General features: G+C 45.6%; 1 protein-coding gene and 1 non-coding gene across 5 annotated transcripts in view; both read left to right on the top strand.

Moving 5' to 3' along the window:
* LOC119176655 (endonuclease/exonuclease/phosphatase family domain-containing protein 1) overlaps nucleotides 1-19,173 on the top strand; it is an 80,842-nt gene that overhangs the window by 1,692 nt on the left and 59,977 nt on the right. The window contains exons 1-3 of one of the 4 annotated variants that reach the window (XM_075877913.1): nucleotides 1,207-1,347; nucleotides 3,037-3,366; nucleotides 12,619-12,887. In XM_075877913.1, the coding sequence (XP_075734028.1) occupies nucleotides 1,330-1,347; nucleotides 3,037-3,366; nucleotides 12,619-12,887 (617 nt within the window). In that variant the 5' untranslated portion in view covers nucleotides 1,207-1,329. Of the gene's footprint in view, nucleotides 1-1,206; nucleotides 1,348-3,036; nucleotides 3,367-5,142; nucleotides 5,256-12,618; nucleotides 12,888-19,173 lie in introns of those variants that run through there. The other 3 variants (XM_075877912.1, XM_075877914.1, XM_037428013.2) reach the window with 3 other exon arrangements.
* TRNAT-UGU (transfer RNA threonine (anticodon UGU)) lies at nucleotides 16,997-17,068 on the top strand. The gene has a single exon. It is a non-coding gene; the product is annotated as a tRNA-Thr (tRNA).

The raw sequence follows: 19,173 nt of genomic DNA, 5'->3' as shown, positions 1-19,173 counted from the left end.
TGGACTACAACAACCTCAATTTATTTCTATGAAAAATTATTGTCAGAGCATTGTGTTAGCAAGCTTTTGCTGTCACATGGGGACCACTAACATAGATGCATAGATGTGTATGTGAAATATTCGTAAGGAAAGCACAATGTCAATTTATTTGCTAATCATCTCATAGCCACAAATTTGTTGTGTAGCCAGCGTTCAGACGGTCTCCCATCTCAGGTTGTCATCATAGAACTAAGCAGCTTGGTATATAACTTTAAATAGAAAGGCCAAATTATGCAAGGCAGCATTTTAGATGAACAGTAGTAGTTTAAATATTTATCATATTTGTCTAATTAGGAATAGTTGTTGTACTCATTGTGATCTAACTGTGCACAGTGAAGCAAGAATATTTAAGTTTCCTTCTAAGATCTTGGAAGCAGTTGTATATAATGTAGTCCCTTTAATAGTAAATGCTTAGAGAAAGCGCTACTGATAAATCATTGTGTTTCAATCATTTTGTGCAATTTTACAGCTCTTTGACATTGTGGTTTCATTTGTATATATGATTCAGTTTGGTCTTCTACCAGGTTTGCTACATGCTGAATAACTTCTCCCGAGTGCTGTTATCAGATTTTGTGTGCACCTGTGAACTGCTCACACTAGTGGCTTGTCTTAGTCATAATTCAAGTAGGTTTTTTTTTTCTTGGTAAAGAGCATGCCAAAGTATTGCCCTTGCCCTTATGTCTATGTAGCGTATTACGTGTTAGTTGCTTCGTCTCATCTTGGTTAAATTTTTAAAGGTTTCTTTTGAATGGCTTTATCTATTGTTTGCTTTTTTTTACTCCAAGATGCTTTTTTATTTTACCCAGTAGGGATGAACAAGAATGCGAAGTATTTTTAGATGATAGTACTTGTGTATGTCAAAAAAAAAAGTTTTGAGACACGTCATCTTAAAAACAATTAACCTCTTTGGAAATAAGAGGATGAAACACCAGCTATTTTATGACTCAAGTGTAATGTTATTAACAATTGATAGTACATGTATATGGGTGCTGTCGTCATATACCTCAGAACTTCATCTCTGCAGCTTTTTGACGCTTTCTGACACTCAGCCATCTGATAATAAGATAACATGGCACTGCCATTGACAAGTTGTTGTCGTGACCTTTGTCATCGTTCTGCACTAGAGAGGTTGTCACGGGCATAAGAGCTCTTGGTTCATGTGTCCTCACACGTTCCACTTTGTTGGATTTGGAAGGGATCTTGCAGCCCTTTGCTTTTTTCTGCTTTACCTCAATCGTTGATTTGATACTTCTCATATTTTAAAGCATATATTTCAATGCTTATTACTCTATGGTAGTGAGTATGAATGTAAGTAGTTTGCTTTTATATTCTCTTATGTCCTTTTCATGACATTTGTTATTTGGCATATGCTTTAAAGGTGTGTAGTTTAAATCAAGAACTTATTGGGAAATGAGAGATAAATCATAAACCTAGAAAATGTTTACTGCAAATGTAAGTAATTTCTATTCTCAAGTAGTCCAAGAAAAGAAAAACAGCAGTGCTGCTATTATATTGGCTATTATAAATGTTATGCTATAGATTTAATCTACATCTTTTATAAAGGGAACAAGAAATATTTGTTGGCCTATATTTTAATCATTATACTCGCAGACATTGTGCAGGCTACCTGTTGCTTTCAGAGAAAGTTATGTCACTTTTTAGAACAACATACTATTTATCAAGTTTCTATGTAAGTTTAGCAGACCAAAGTGTTTTTTCTTCACTTCATTACTTTTCTTTGCACAAAGAGCAACATTAAGGTAACGCTAGTGTAAGCTTCATGTTTTAATGGCTGTTTCAGGTTGAATACTTAGTCAAAAGAGTTTTGCAAAAGCTCGTCTGGTCAGGTAGCATTTTGCACATAACGAAAATTATAGTCACTGACCAAGTCAAAACCTTTTTCTTCATTGACTTGGTCAGTGACCGTAATTTTGCTTTCTAGCGTGCAAATCTTGCCTATATGTTTCAATTACACTAAGTGTCTGAAGAAGTGATGCATTTGTTTTTGAAATGATAGGAAATTTTGAGGGTTGAAATGGCCGGTGTTGGAAATACTTTTTGAGGTGAATTGAATGCTATGTCCCTAAAAGGCAAATGGGCACGTATAATTATGGACATGAGGATGTTCACTGCACTTGTTGGATCAGGCATAGTATTTCTGCAATCACTGTGTATTTTGGGCCAGGAATAAAATATTCCTGACGTTCGTCAGCTTCCTGACTAACGTCAGGAAGCTGTCGCGAAGGCCTGACTCCAGAAAGTCTGCCTGCTTTAAACACTCTGCTATTTCTTTCTTGGAAATTTGCCCTCTGTTCTTCAATATTGTATTCTGCTGTGTTATCATACATGGTAGTTTGTCGTTCACCCCAAAACTTAAGTTTGTTGGTTCATAAAATGCTTGCAGTCTACTTGAAGCTGTAACAGTCTCTGTTTAAGGCTAACCAAGTGACACTTCACTCGTGCCGTTGCCCTGCATCCTCCTATTTTTTTGTTTTTTATTTGCGTTGTATGACTGTCGTTAACATCCTTCTCTTAATTTGTTGTACTTTAAGCACAAATTAATCAATTTTATATTTGTTGTTTTGCCATTTGGGATATGTGTCAGCTCTTCTTCGGTGTTAGATGCAGAGATCAAGATCTTGCCATCTGTATCACATGTAATAAAGTAACGGTGCTTATTTTTGGTATTATGAAACTGACTGACAGTTTGCCCAAGGGAAGCACTGGGGACATCATTCGTGGCTTCTTAACCGTGTTGTAATAATTTTCACTTAAATTGAATGAAAATCAAAATGAACAAAAAAATTGCCCTTTTCGTTGGTGGGATTCGAACTCATAATCTTTGAATTCAAATGAAATGCAGTTTGTTTCATCTGAATGTTGCAAGGTGTTATTGATTTGAGCTTGCATCCTCAGAACAGGGCTGAAATGATACTCCACCTACTGTTATAGCAGACAGGCTTGATCCTAATGGGATTGATTACTTTCCTTATGCAGCCAGGATGCGGTAGAAGGAACACAGACGGGGGCAGCATTATGGGCCAGGCACACCCAACAGGGCACACAAGGCGACGGCGTCTGTCGTCATTATGCAGGCCTTTCACCCCACATAGCCGTAACTTGAGTGCCACTTTCCACGTACTTGACACGGAGCTGCGCTGGGAACTCTTGAACATCAACACTGCCACAGAAGAAGAGTTGATGACTCTGCCGGGTGTCACGAGATGCATTGCACGCAACATCGTTGACTACCGTCAAGCCATCGGGGGATTTAAAAAGGTTGAAGATCTAGCTCTGGTCTCTGGTGTTGGAGCCTCACGTCTCCAAGTATGACTTTTTTTTTCACTTATTTTATCACTTTTTATTGACAATCTTTACTGTGTAGGGTAGATGAAAGTTGCTTTGTTGCTGAGCATCAGTGCCCAGGTGTCACCACTTTGTTTTCACTGCTTAGGTCTAATGTACTATAAGCCTTGGATTCTGTGTGAATGTGGATCATCTATATGCCCTTAAAGCACTTCAGTGACATTGAAAAAAAAAAAAAAGGCCAGGCCTGTACGGAAAGCATAGCACAGTCACAGTGAAAGCTAGAAGAGCGGCCTTTCAGAGCCTTGTCTGAACACTCATTGGCTAACTGCTGCAAACACACTTGTTGGGTACCCATTATGGCATTAATAATCATAATTTCTGGGTAGTAGGCGGGCATTCGCAATGCTATCCGTCGTGATTCTTCCAAGAAGCGTGGCATCTGCAAGGAATTTTATGCCAATTGTTCATGCAGTGGCTCACGACGAAGAGGAATTATGCCTGAAGTGGGTATGTGCCACAGTTAATAGGTGATCAAGATTAAGCTTTGTAATGGGTTGAAGCATTGAACAGCCCACTGGTTACACTCTTCACAATGTGTGACGCCTGGTTGTTTCTTTGCTGTTCTAAAACAGTTTATTACTCGTATCAACGAGATTCCTTTCTCGAGATCAAGCCTCCTTTAGGCAACTTTGCAAAGAATTCCCGAGCACCGGCGTTGGCTCAGTGGCAGAATACTGGGCTGGCATGCAGCACACCCAGGTTCGAGCCCCACTGTGTCCTTGGTGTTTTTTATTTACTGAGTTTTTTTTTTCTTTCGATACTGGTTACGGACACCAATGGCGGCAGACAACTACGATGTCGCGCGTGACCCATGTTCTGATCTCATAACAGCTCTCGCTGTAAAATATTATGGCAGCTTCAAACTAGCAGTGTCAAGCCTGAAGGAAGAGTGCAGCTTTATTTTTTTTCTTCTCTCTCTCTCTTACTCGGCTACTGAGCCGCAGGTTGCGGGATCGAATTTTGGCTGCAGCAGCTGCGTTTTCGATGGAAGCGAAAATGCTGTAGGCCCGTGTGCTCAGATTTGGGTGCACATTAAAGAATCCCTGGTGGTCCAAATTTCCGGAGCCTTACACTACGGTGTCTCTCATAATCATAGGGTGGTTTTGGGACGTTAAACCCCATATGTTATATCAAATCTCTCTCTCTCTCTCCATTTCTTTCGATTTTGTGTATCACTTTTATGTACCTGTTGCTTTCTATTTCTTTCTCTTGGTTTCTTTTAATTTCTCACTTTTTCTGTCTATTTTTCTTTTCCTGCTTCTTTCTGTGTCTTTCTTAGCTTCCCTTCATTTCTATTTTTTTTCTGTCTTACTGTTTTTTAAATCTTTTTTGTTTCTGTTTCTTTCTCTTTCTATCTATTTCTCTGTCCTTCTATCTTTCTATGTCTCTATTTTATTTTTTCCTCTTTATCTTTTTCTATCCTACCACTTTCTTTCTCTCTCTGTTTTCCTCTCTTTCACTCTCTCTCTCTCTTTGTATCACATGTTTTACTTTGCCGATCAGAGTTCTCGTTTAACACTTGCAGCTGCTGTTCTTGCGCTGCTTGCAAATTCCTGTGGCATATATCCAAACTCGACAGATCCAAAACGGTAGATTGGAGACAATTGCAAACCCCTACACTCTGCAACCCCATTCATTTTAAGAGAATATACCCAGATGTCTATCTAGATAATACTTGCGAATTGCGCGGCTGGACTCGCGCATCACTTAGGCGCATTCTCTCGGAATGTGCAGTTTCAGAAGAAAATGCAGTTTCACCAGATGGGGCCGCGGCGTGGTGCAAGGCTGCGCTGCGCAGCTCCAACCTTCAGGATCAACTGTGGGCCATCCAGCAAACCAACGAGGCGGTGAGGAGACACTCCGGTCCTCCTCAGGGGCGGCCTAGGCCCAGGCCACGAATTTGCCAGATTTATTGATAAAGTTGTTACCATCGCCATAGCATGTTATGGTTCTGTGCAAACACCACCGTTTTACGGTGGGCTTAAACAGCTCTAATCTCAAAAGAAAAAACAGTGTCAGAAGCTAGGCTTGAAGTGGTGAACTGCTTTTCATAACCATTTTGCTGTGAGTGCTCTTCGGAGGAGCAGAGAAAAATGTCACATTATTTTGAGGATGTGCAAGATAAAAACCGGTTTTGTGACTATATACCTATTCTATGTTTGTAAATGCGGTAGGCGCCGAGTGACATCATGGCGCATTGGCTCCTCCTAGTCTTCCCAGCTGAAAGCGCGCCACCAGCCACTATGAACACGTGACGAGGAGTGGAGCAGGTACGCAATCTGCCTTCAAGAACAACGCGTCGGGACGCCTCTTGCATGTTTACAAGCGGTGACCGCAACAGAGGAAGTTGCAGTCGCTGTAGAGGGGTTCTGAAATGAACATATGAGCTATGTTGACGTGTAGCTCTAGCTTTGAAAACATCATCAAACATATAATGTACCTTAACTGTGGAAATGTAGCTCATTTGCAAAATATCGTCGTTGCTATAGCCTACATCACACGTGCACACTTTAATTTGTACTAATTCAAGGACAGACCCAGTTTAGCAAGAGGCTCTAGAGTACAATATTGTCACGACGCAGACACAGCAGAAGTTCGATATAGAAGAGCTCACTTTAATTAAAAATGAAAGGCGCTCGTAAAGAGGACCGGGCAAGAGCTTCGTCTTCCTCTCTGGCTGTGCGAGCTCTCCTCTGCAGGTTGAATGCGGCATTTGCCTCCCTCCAGGAAGAGCATCGACCCGATGCTCAGCTACAGAATACGCGGTGTATGTAGTTGACGTATTACGCAACTGGCTCACTGCAATATGGCTTCATCCGCACAACGTGTACGATTTCAGATTTTTGAGCTCGCGAGGAACTGTCAGGGATGACCTCATAATTCACGTCACTTAGGCGCCGTATAACATTGTAGGGACCAAAGTACTTCTTCAGTAACTTTTCACAAAGGCCGCGTCGGCGAATAGGGCTCCAGACCCACACTTTCTCGCCTGGTTGATAAGTGACATATCGGTGTCGCAGGTTATAATGTTGTGCGTCGTAACTCTGCAGTCGGGCGATTCGCACGCGTGCTAGCTGCCGTGCCTCTTCAGCTCGTTGGGTAAAGGCTTGAACATCTGTGTCTGTATCCTCGCAGTCGTGCAGCAGCATGGCATCAAGCATTGTCGTCACTTCACGGCCATAAAGAAGACTAAATGGCGTGCTCTGTGTAGTTTCCTGCTGCGCCATATTATAGGCAAACGTCTTGTGTGGTAGAACGTCGTCCCAATTTTTATGATCCACGTCGATGTACATACTAAGCATATCAGCAATTGTCTTGTTGAGGCGTTCTGTTAAGCCGTTGGTTTGTGGGTGGTAGGAGGTAGTTTTTCGATGCGCTGTTCCACTCAACTCAAGCACTGACTTGAGGAGCATGGCCGTGAAAGTGGTACCTCTGTCTGTTATTATAATTCTAGGAGCACCATGCCTCAGAACGATATTTGCAATGAAAAATCGTGCCGCTTCTACTGCGGTTCCACTTGATAAAGCCTTTGTTTCTGCGTAGCGAGTAAGATAGTCCGTAGCGACAATTACCCACTTATTTCCAGTATGCGAAGTCGGAAATGGTCCAAGGAGATCCATTCCGATTTGTGCAAAAGGCATGGTGGGCACTTGAACTGGTTGCAACAATCCGGCTGGTTTTAAAGGTGGCGATTTTCGTCGTTGACAATCGAGGCACGTGCGGAAGTAATGCTTTACAGTGCCTGGAAGCTTCGGCCAGTAGTACTTTTGTTGCATTCTGGCCAATGTGCGCGTGTATCCGAGGTGGCCAGAGGTTGGCTCATCGTGGCAAGCGCTCAGGATCTCATCGCGAATGGATGTCAAGACAACAAGTAAGTGGGCATTTCTGCTGGGGGCAAAGTTCTTCTTGTGTAGGACACCACTGCGCAAGCAGAATGATGGCAGGCTCCTTGCAAATATCTTGGGAACGCTTGTAGACTGGCCGTTAAAAAAATTAATAAGAGGGAGCAACTCACTGTCTTCTTTCTGCTTAGACGAAATGGTGACCGTGTCGACCACTCCTAAAAATGCCATGTCATCATCTTCTGAGACATCATCTTGCTTTATAGGTGACCTGGATAAGCAATCAGCATCAGAGTGCTGTCGTCCCGACTTATAGGCGACCGTCATATCGAATTCTTGTAGGCGTAAGCTCCAGCGCGCTAGTCGACCGGATGGGTCCTTCAAGTTGGTCAGCCAGCAAAGAGAGTGGTGGTCGCTGACTACGTGGAAGGGACGGCCGTAGAGGTATGGGCGAAACTTCAGAACTGCCCATACTACAGCAAGACATTCCTTTTCCGTTGTGGAATAATGGGACTCGGCACGGGAAAGCGTCCTACTTGCATATGCAATCACTCTCTCGGCTGAGTCTTGCCACTGGACGAGTACAGCGCCTAAACCTACGTTGCTGGCATCAGTGTGGATCATGGTTGGAGCGTCCTCGTCAAAGTGAGCAAGCACAGAGGGTGTCTGCAGGCGCTGTCGTAGACCGTCAAATGCTGCTTGTTCCTCTTCGCCCCATAAAAATGGAACATAGTCTCTCGTTATGCGTGTTAAGGGCGACACTATGTGCGAGAAATTGGTGATAAATCTGCGGTAGTAGGCGCAAAGGCCAAGAAAACGTCTTACGGCCTTCTTTTCTGTTGGCACCGGAAATTTTCGGACGGCGTCGATCTTGTCGGGGTCCGGACGAACACCTTCATGGCTCACCACATGTCCTAAGAATCGGAGTTCCTTGAAACCGAAATGACATTTCTCAGGTTTCAGCGATAAGCCAGCGGACCGTATTGCTCGAAATACTAATAGCAGCCGTCTTAGATGTTCCTCGAATGTTGGTGAGAAAACAATGACGTCGTCGAGGTATACCAGACACGTCTGCCACTTAAGGCCTGATAGGACGGTATCCATCAGTCTCTGAAATGTTGCTGGGGCTGAGCACAATCCGAAGGGCAAGACTTTAAACTCGTAAAGCCCGTCAGGCGTAACAAAAGCAGTCTTTTTCTCTGTCCCGCTCATCGACCTCGATTTGCCAATAACCGCTTTTCAGGTCCATCTACGAGAAGAAGCGTGCATGCCTCAGCCTGTCAAGTGAATCGTCAATACGTGGTAGTGGGTATACGTCTTTGTTTGTCACCCGGTTCAGCTTGCGATAGTCCACACAGAAGCGTAAGCTGCCGTCTTTCTTCTTAACTAGCACTACCGGTGATGCCCAAGGGCTTTTTGACGGCTGAATGATGTCATCATTGAGCATTTTCTGGACTTGTTCTTGGATTGTTTCGCGTTCTTTCGGTGCCATGCGGTATGGGTTTTGTCAAATTGGTCTTGCCGTCTCTTCCGTTATAATTCGGTGCTTTGTCAGTGGCATTTGATTTACCCTCGAGGTCGACGAAAAACTATCTTCAAACTAGCCGAGAATATCTAGAAGACTCTGCCTCTGCGCTGGCGATAAATCTGCGCTCACGTCGACAGGCAGTGGTGTTGAAGCGGCCGGCGTCTCTGCCTGTTGTACTGCGAAGCACTCGCGGAATTCTACAATTTCTTCGAAGTATGCAACTGTGGTACCCTCTGCAATGTGTCGACGCTCGTTGCTGAAGTTTGTCACCAGGACCTCTGCTTGCCCAGACACTACACTGACGAGACTTCTGGCAATAGCGATTCCTCGAGAGAGTAAAAGCGTCGATATTTGTTCCGCGACATCTTCTCCACTATGCTGCGTGTTACACGTGACAGAGACGAGGTGGCATGACAACGGTGGCATGGTCACGTCGTCAATCACGCGCATGGGCTTGCACTGCAGCGCTGCGCTATGGTCTGCTGAGAAGGTCAGTACACCGTCCGGTATATTTATAATGGCACCGTACTCCCGCAGGAAATCCATACCCAAGATGGCCTGTTTACAACACTCAGAAAGAATAACGAAGGTTGCCACGAATGATGAATCCCCGATCTTGATTCGTGCGGTGCACTTTCCGGTAGGTGTCAGCAGCTGGCCTCCGGCTCCTCTAATTTGCGGCCCCGTCCATTCCATTTTTACCTTCTTGAGTTGGTCGGCCAGATTCGCACTCATTATTGAAAAGTTCGCACCAGTGTCGACCAGTGCGGTCACGTCGTGACCGTCAATTGAAAATGTAATGTCGGCGGTGACAATCTCGTCTTTCGTCGGTTCATTCGAAATGTGCGGCACTTCATGCGGCGGTAATGGGGGATTTTCAAATCTTCGGCAATTCGCAATCTTCTCCCCTAAGGTCGCTGCTTTTAGTTTCCCCGGCGTGGACTGGGAGACCTTCCTCTCGCCATGTCCGAGGTGCTATCTCTATTAGATCGGGGAAAATGACCTGGGGAGGGCGAGCGTGACCGGAACCCAGGAGAAACGTCTCGCGGGATCGTCGCGCTCGTTTCAACGTTGCGTCTTCCGTCGAAATAGCGCCGAGGGGTAGTGGACGGAAATCCTTGATACCCGGCAATGCGATGAGGACAATACCGCACGATGTGGCCTGCTTCCTTACAATGGAAGCACATGGGCCTGTAGTCAGGGGTACGCCATATGTCGGTTTTGCGGAGTGGGGGTCGCATCGGCGTCGACGTTTCCCTGTAGTACCAAGGCACTGTCGGCGGCTGTTGCTGGTGGTACTGTTGAGGTGGCGGCACGTTAGATCAAGGCTGTCGACGGAGAATATCTGCATATGTTGGCCTAACTATTTCAGTGTTCGGCTCGGGAAGTGAAAGCGCTTGCCTTATTTCTTGGCGAACAACTTCTGTGACCGACGCAATCGCGCAGTCATTTGGTGTGGCGGCGAGCTTCTTCACCTCTTCTTGCACAATTTCGCGTATCAGGTCACGCAAAGAACGCTCGTCAGGAGTCACAGTGGTCACGGTGGTTGCGCTGATTTGTCCGCTGTTGTTTGGACGGTCGTACTGGCGGTACCGTAGCTGTAGTGCGCGTTCTATGGCGGTCGCCTCCTTCGAAAATTCGTCGACGCTTGAAGGTGGGTACTGTACGAGACCAGCAAACAGCTGCTCTTCACCACGCATGAGGTGGCTGATCTTTCTGTTCTCGGACATATCGGGATCGGCTCGATGAAAGAGACGAGCCATGTCCTTAACAAATATAGCAACAGACTCGTTGGGCTTTTGAATCCGTGATTCAAGGAGTCGTTGTGCATGCTCCCGCCTTTCGGTGTTTGCGAAGGTGTCCAGGAACTTCCGCCGGAACTCGTCCCACGTTGACCACACGCGATTCGTGAACCACGTGCGATCCCCGTCTTGAAGAGGGAAATACACGTACCCCAACTTCTGTGCGGCGTTCCACCCGTTAACGTTGGCTGTGCGCTCGAACTCCTCAAGCCAGTCATCTGCGTCCTCATATGTGTTGCCATGGAAGTCCACAGGAGTTTTAGGGGTGAAAACAGTCACCTGTGTCGTGCTTGGGCTCGTCATGGTGGGGCAACTGCTTCCCGGCGCGGTCATGTTTTCCGTCCAAGGACCGAACTCTGGGCTCAGGCCTAACAGGCGGCGGCTGGCGCGGTGAACGGGTGTTTCGACGAGCGGAAGTCTTTGTGGACTAGATCTCGGGCTGTTGGAAGGTGTCCTGGACATGTACCCAGCTCCTCCACCAGTGTCACGACGCAGACACAGCAGGAGTTCGATATAGAAGAGCTCACTTTAATTAAAAATGAAAGGCGCTCGTAAAGAGGACCGGGCAAGAGCTTCGTCTTCCTCTCTGGCTGTGCGAGCTCTCCTCTGCAGGTTGAATGCGGCAATATGCAAATCAGCGGTGTAAAAATATGTGGCCATGAATCCTTGTGGTTAATCCTGTCATGTAATAAATGTGCCAGAAAATTTATTCATGCAAATGACCAGAACGACCTCGGCAACACTTTCATCCACGACACACTTGTGATAATGCTTGAACAACATGCCGTGGACAATGCAGTTACGTAATTGTAAGGTCCGCGGCTCAATTCGTATGCTCAAGCCGCCGCCGCGAAATGCTTACGACTGGGCAAATTTCTTGCGTGATGTTTTTCTGTGAATTCACACAGACGTGAAAATCTAGTGAAGTGCACCAGAGCCAGAACAGGGCACTTGTGTCAGGTTTGTCATTGCAGCCGCATATAATCATAAAAAAACATAGTCTAAGTCATCATTTCGTTTGTTGCTACTTCAATGAACCGTACCCAAGCAGAAAAAAACACATGCTTGATCGTTGGCTCGATGACCGAGTGACACCTTTAGTTCACGATAGTATGGCGATATCATTTTGACGTGTCGAAGACTTTTGCAGTTATATCAAAATTGGCAACCATGAAAAATACCATTGTCGCATGGCCGTACAGCCATACGACAATGCTATCCAGAACGTTAACGTGCTTTGAGGTAAACGTGCTCGATACGCCTCCACGGCTTAATAAAAATGCGTAATTCTATGGCTTATTCCAGCGCTTGAGAGAGCTAATCGCTTTTTATGGGTGAGCCGCTCCAAAACATAACCAGTGAAATGGCGTCGCAAACAAGTTCTCGCGTTTCACAGCTGTGGCTGATCGGCGACGGTTTTCGTCAACAGAAAACTAAGAAAAAAAATAAAAAGACCTTGCCCATTTTTCTTGTGCTTTTCCGTGTAAATCACCATGAAGGTTCGTCGGTACAACACTCTTTCTTTTTTGCACGGCCACAAACAGTGCACGCACCAGCGAAAACACAGCAGCAACTGCGGTAGGTGCCGCGGCTTTTGCCTACCAAGCGAAACCAAACGCCCGGCAACAGCGCCACCGCATTTTCGTGACGTGTTTCCAGTGCAATTTGTCTATAACTGTCAAAAAGCTTGCAATATTTACTACTGCTAATGTGGTTTAAGATTTTTTGAAACAGGGATTAGCCTGTTTCAAAATATGGGCTTGATTCAAGAAAGTGCATTTTCTTTTATCTTTACGTTGTATTAGCTTGATGCTTTTTCCGTGATGCAGCAATGTCAAAGTTAACCAGTTTGGCAGCTTAGTATCTTTTAGTTTATCTTTCTTTATAATTTATATCTTTCAGTAATTTATCACTGCTTTATGTGCTCCATTTGTCAAAATTTGTTTGATGACAGTAATAGTGCCATGTGTGTGCTGAGCTTATTCGAAGTGTTCAAGTACTAGTTCAGTGGTATTAAAGGCTGTTTTCTTTTTCTCAGGTTTTTCGATCTGAGATCACAGTGCGCCGTGGGCCTCCCGCCTCCTCACGCTCACCTCGAGTCGGTGTTCTCCAACGGAGCCCCCTGCGTGATATGGAGCTATATCAGCTGGTGGCACCCCTAAGCCAGCGGCCGCTGGCTGCTCGCATTGAGACGGGCCCTGTGGGTGCTTTTTGGGTGGCTCTTTGGAACCTGGCTGGCCTAACCTGTGACAAAGCATCTAATCTAGGAGTGCTCGAAGTAGTCTGCCGCACTGCCCTAGAGAATGGGTTAGTTGGCATTCCTCTGAAGCTATGGTTCCTGTGAATTTTGAACAAGTACTACCAGCTAGTGTGAAGAAATGACAGATTTGCAAGGGAGCCTTAAGGTCATATAGCATGCCTTTAGCATGATTAAGAAGCTTTTGTGGAAGGAAGTTATTGCAAGAGAATCGATAACTGTGATAGTTGGTTGAGGAAGTTATTGAGAAATTATAGAAGTTGTAAGAAATAAGACTGGGCGGCTTTCTAGAATGCCTCTTTGCATAATCAGGTGCACTACTGAGTGGCTTGTGCATAGTCTACGTCAGAATAGCCTTCCATTTCCTACAGTGGCGCTGTGGCTGTGTCTCACTGTGGCTGGGTGCAAGGCTCTGGGTATTGTTCCAGTCACAGCAGTTGCATTGTGAGGAAGGCAAGAACATACTTTTACCTAGATAGATGGAAAATTTCATGTTGTTAAAAGTAACTTGGAGGCCATTTCGATAATATCTCTTTGCCCAAAAGTAGTTCATGGAACGAGAGCTCAATTAATGTCATTTGCTAATGCAGTTTGTAGCAATAATACATGTAATGCATAAAAGCATAGGAATTGGAGGAAAGTGAGACAGAATATGATTTTTTGGCTCATGTTGTAAGTTTGCAGTTGTGCAAAGTTGTCTACAATTGGCTGTTGTCAGGTCGTTGTAACACTGCAATGACAGTTACTGTAGTGATTGTTAAGTGTTATGGAAAGTTTCAAAGTATGTGCCTGGCAATGTTGGGAGAAGGGGAGCAGTTTTCTTGCTGTTGCAGAGCGATGTGTTTATTTGTGGCTTCATGCTGTCGGCATTGCTTGTAGCAGCACCTACTTAATCATTAATGCCATCTTAAGGGATCTGTGCGGGCATTCCCTGCCACTAAGGGAATTGCACATTCCAATCTATGTCATTGTCATAGTGTGGGCATTACATTTGCTGCATCTTGTGCCTCTAGCTTGGATAACATAAGTTGTTAGAGTGTCTGATATGGTAACACAAGTTTCTGTTGTATTGGTCTTCATATACGACAAAGTTCACTCTACATCTAGCTCTTGCTTTATATCTCTGCGCGGTGGCACCGTGATATTATTTTTTACCATGATTAAAGAAAATTTTCTCAGATATTCATTCATGCCCTATTTGTTCACTGTTCACTTGATATTTGTTCAGTATATTATAGCAGCAGTCTGAAGGGACGATGAATGAAAATGCTCAGTTGAGTCAGGCTGGTAAACTTTAAAAAATGTTGGTGGAGTGACATCTGAAGTTTATGGAAGGTTGTGAATCATTGTAGCAGCTTTAGTGACCCTGCACTTTATAAAACTACATGCCAAGGTAAAGGAATTGCTAGTAATTAGTTTAAACAGTCACATGCCATTGAGTTGTCAGAATAGTTTTATTCTTTTATTTATGGAGCTCCTTTTTTTTTAATAGAGCCGCAATTCTAAAATGACAGTAAATGGTGTCATGCCCCTTAGAATTCTTATAGTGTAGTGACAAATACGGGCACTGCTGGAGCAATGGTGAAGATGACGTTTGTTGTTGCCGAGGCTCGTGTTGCTTCTGTCGAAATGACTGGCTGCTGTCTTATTGCTGTCCAGCACAATAAACGGTTGCCTTACGTGGGCGTCTCAAAGTATTTTTACATTTGGTAGAGAGTGCTGGTTTCTTCAACCTGGAACTCCATTTTCGGACTCTACCTCAACCTCCTGCCTCGCCAATGCCTGACAACATGACCCAGCCATCTGCAGTCCTAATCCCATCTGTTACTTGTACCGGAACACCACAACAGCGAGATCTGGTGATTTTCACCGCTACCGACGACCAAGATGCTGAAGACTTGCTGTCTCAGTATGAATTGTTAAGCGCTCACAATAAGTGGCATGACACAGACAAGCTCGGTTACCTTCATTTCTATCTCGTGGGTGTGGCACAGCTGTGGTTTAACAACCGTGAAGCTGAAGTTCCCCCTTGGTTAACCTTTAAGACACGCTTTGCGGAAGTCTTCAGCCGACCCACTGTTCGCAAGCTCCGCGCTGAACAGTGCTTGCACATCCATGCACAGCGCTTTGGGGAGACCTTCACCTCGTATATTGAGGATGTTGTGGACCTCTGCCGTCACATCGATCCCGACATGTCCGACACTGATAAAATACAGCACATCATGAAAGGTATCGACGATGCCTTTCACATGCTTGTTGTGAAAAACCCCCAAACTGTCGCCCAGCTGATTCAGCACTGTCAAAGTTACGACAAGCTGAGGAAAGAGCGCATTTCTACGTGACTTCCAAACCTTGACATGACCAGCACGTCTGCGTCAACTATTGGCGCTGTTTCCTACGAACAAAGCACTCTAATGCAGCAAATTCAGCAATTCGTCCGAGGAGAAGTGGCGCGCCAATTGTCTCTTGTGGCCTACGTTCCGACCAGTGCACACACGCTGACTCCAACGCACCACAAGGCAATCGAAGAGCAAGTTTCTGATGCCCTGCCTCCCACATACCATCCTTCGCCTATCTCAGCACCTCTGACTTACGCTGAGGCTGCAAGGACGATCGTCGCCGTCGCTACCACCTGTCACGGATCCTGCTCGACAGCCCCGTCTCTGATACGCAGCAAGTCCTCCTATCCGTTCGCACCCACCTTCTTTTCGCCACCCTGCACAGCTGTCAACTAAACCTCTAAACCTTGGCGCACCCGAGACAACAGGCCAATCTGCTACTACTGCCATCCTCCCGGCCATGTAGCACGCTTCTGCCATCGTTGTGATTACAACCCAAGCGCTGGTGAGTCGAGTTACGACTGCTATCGTCCCGAGCCACCACAGTTGTCTTCGTTTCCTTCCACGTCGGATCAGTCGCATTAAGTTTGCCTCTTGCCTCGGGAACTGACCATCGCAGTTCTCTAGGCAAGAGCTGCGCACATGTAGAAAACTTCAAGGCCTCCATTTTTATCCGCTAATGAAATAGTCGTGCATATTGATGGTGTACCTGCACAAGCGCTCGTTGATACTGGTGCTGCTGTGTCCGTGCTCAGTGGTGAACTGTGTGCAAGTTGAAAAAGCTTACGCTGTCGCTTTCCGACGTCTCTCTCCGCACGGCAACTGCGCATCATATCCAACCTTCTGTGGCGTGCACAGCTCAACTGCTCATCCGGAATATTCTCTATGTAGTTGAATTCGTTGTGTTTTCCCCATGCTTGCACGACATAATCTTGGGCGGGGACTTGCGCTTGTCATGCCGTCGTTCACTGTGCGCGTGCCGAACTAGAGTTGTCGACGATGTGTGAACTGCCCTTGTGTGAATCGCTGACATTTGATACACCCTTTTTCCAGCCGTTATCATCTCAAGTCATTGTCGCCGCGGACACTCACATCTCTCCTCTATCCTGTGTTCTTGTGCCACTCTTCTGTGACGATGCGCTGTCTGTCACTGCCCTCTTTATTTCCTCCGACGCCTTCGGCTCTCGCAAAAGCTTCCTTCTCCCGTTTACAGTTGTCACGATAGAAAACTCACGTGGCTCCATCTATATAACGACCTCGTTTCCTTGCCCAGCCATCTTATTCTGTGGTGAAGTCATCAGTCATCTTGAGGAAACTGATTCTGTTTCGATCTCTGTTTCGATTTACATCTCTTCTTCTTATCCCTGTCCATTTGTGCATTGTGATTGGTACATGCCATCATGTGACACCATCCAGCCTTATCCAGTATCATGTTGTCAATTTTGTAAAGTGTTTATGCTACTAAAATATATCTAAGGCATACTCCTGTGGACTGCGAAAAATGAATTATGTTGTCTATGAGGTATGTGGTTGATGCTAAAAAATAGTGTCATTAGTACAATTGTACTTTAGTGGAGTTAGAGTGTCAAGTTGAACAAGAGATGAATTTCAGCTATAAAAGCTAATGGAAAGTCAAATGTCTCATTACCCTCTTTTAAAGAAATAAATTTTAATGTAATATATAATTGTTGTTATGCTGAAGTATAATGGAGTTCGTAAAACTGGCAGTTTACTTCATCAAAACTTCATTACTCCTATATATATACACTCCCACGTTTAAATTCACATATGAACCCAATAAAGTGGCTGGGGGGATAGCCGCTGTGGTAGCTCAGTGGTAGAGCATCGAACGTGTTATTCGAAGGTCGTAGGTTCGATTCCTACTCACGGCAAGTTATTTTTTCACCCACTTTTTTTTCTTATTTACATTACATTGGTTCTAATAACTTCCCCTATACATTCCTTGGCATTATTGTCTGTTAGATCTCATTAATAATTTGTCAAAACAGGGAAAAACGAGCCCTTAGGTGTACACTTCTTTCTCTTATATATATATATTGTGATGCAACGGTAAAGGCAACCTTTACTAGGCCCAGAAGACACGATGAAGCTACCACACCCAAGGCACAGAACACAGGCAAACCAAGTCCCCACAGCAGATGAAAATGACGACCACTCATGATGATGAACATGTGTAAAGTTAGTAGATGTGCTCAATGAATGCCTACACTAAATTCCCCCCCCCCCCCTCCCCACGTGAAAGCGGTCATCCTGACCGCAGTTCTTGCCCGCAGTTTAAAGTGAAGAGGAACGCCGTATGAAAGGCTTCATGCGGGACACATGGACTATTTCTGCTGCCCGGCAGCGGCAGTCCGTTGGAAGAAGAACGAGTGCCACGCGATAATTGACAGGAGACGTTTGTTCCAAGACAGTGTAGGGGCCAATAAAATGTAATTGAAACTTCTCGCACAGGCTGGGAGTGCAAATGGGTGTAAGAAGGAGGACTTTGTCGCCAGGGCTGAAGGACACGGCTCGATGAGAGGCATCATATTCAAGCTTGCGATCCTGTTGCTTGGCTTCAGTGTTGACGTGAGCCAGCTGGCGGCAATGAAGTTGACGAGACACGTATTCTTCACTTGAAGATGAACATGGTTTGACAGGCGCAGAGAAAAACGAAACATTGAGGAAAGAAGAGAAGAAGCGACCGTGGACGAGGTAGAACGGCGAGTAACCGGTTGTGCACTGTACAGAGGTATTATACACAAAAGTGACAAATGGCAAAATGGTGTCCCAGTTGCTGTGGTTCGTTTCGATATACATCGCTATCATATCTGACAGTGTACAATGAAAGCGCTCAGTCAGGCCTTTCATCTGAGGATGCTAACTGGAGCTTGTTTTGTGTGTAGTGCCGGATGCCTTGAGCACTTCTTTGACGAGTTCTGAAAGAAATACTCTTCCACGGTCGCTCAGGATTACACGAGGAGCTCCGTGACGAAGAATTATTGCTCGAAGGATAAAGTCAGCCACTTCCGAAGTAGAAGCAGAAGGCACGAAAGCTGTTTCGGCGTAGCGGGTCAGGTGGTCGACAGCTGTAACATCCATCGATTGCCTGTGACAGTCATAGGAAGCGGACCACACAGGTCAATGCAAACTACTTCAAATGGTTGCAGGGGACACGGGAGCGGTTGTAATTGTCCACTTCGAGTTGATGTAGGTAGCTTGCGACGCTGACAAAGGGCGCATGAGGCAACGCATTTCGCGACACAGGTGGACAAGCTCGGCCAGTAGTAGTGACATGTTATGCGCTCATACGTTTTCTGGAAGCCCATGTGTCCAACAGACATGTCGTCGTGATATGTCTTGAGGACTTGAGCCCGAAGAGAGCGAGGTAGAACAGGCACCCAGCATTGACCATCAGGGTGGTAGATATGACGGTACAGGACGAAGTTGGTGAGCTTGAATTGCGTCAGCTGTCGCCGAAGACGGGCGTTAGGGGGCCGGCAAGTCCCGTCAAGACGGTCCATGATGCGGCGACAGTAAGGGTCAGCATGTTGGTGAGATAAGAACAAACCACACTCGCTTGGAGAAGTTGGGTCCACAGTAGCTAAGGACGAAACATTTAGGGAAGAGACGGCCGAAAGCTTCTCGAGTGCGGCAGTGGCGGGTTTGTTAAGTGGCTTCGAAGAGAGGGGGCAACGCGAAAGTGCGTCGGCGTCTTGATGTTTGTTTCCCGACTTGTGCGTAATCATGAAGTCGTATTCTTGTAAACGAAGAATCCAGCGACCAAGGCGGCCGGACGAGTTCTTGATTGTTGAGAGCCAGCACAAGGCATGATGGTCCGTAACCACAGTAAAGTGGCGGCCGTGGAGATAAGGTAGAAACTTTTGTATCGGCCATACGACCGCTAGGCACTCCTGTTCGGTGATGGTATAATTCTTTTTGGCCGGGGTCAGTGCACGGCTCACGTATGCGACCACCTTCTCACGTGAAGATTTGT

Source organism: Rhipicephalus microplus, chromosome X, assembly GCF_043290135.1.
Source record: "Rhipicephalus microplus isolate Deutch F79 chromosome X, USDA_Rmic, whole genome shotgun sequence".
Classification (NCBI taxonomy): domain Eukaryota; kingdom Metazoa; phylum Arthropoda; class Arachnida; order Ixodida; family Ixodidae; genus Rhipicephalus; species Rhipicephalus microplus.
The sequence above is the reverse complement of the archived record's forward strand: the minus strand, read 5'-3'. Positions and strand labels throughout refer to the sequence as shown.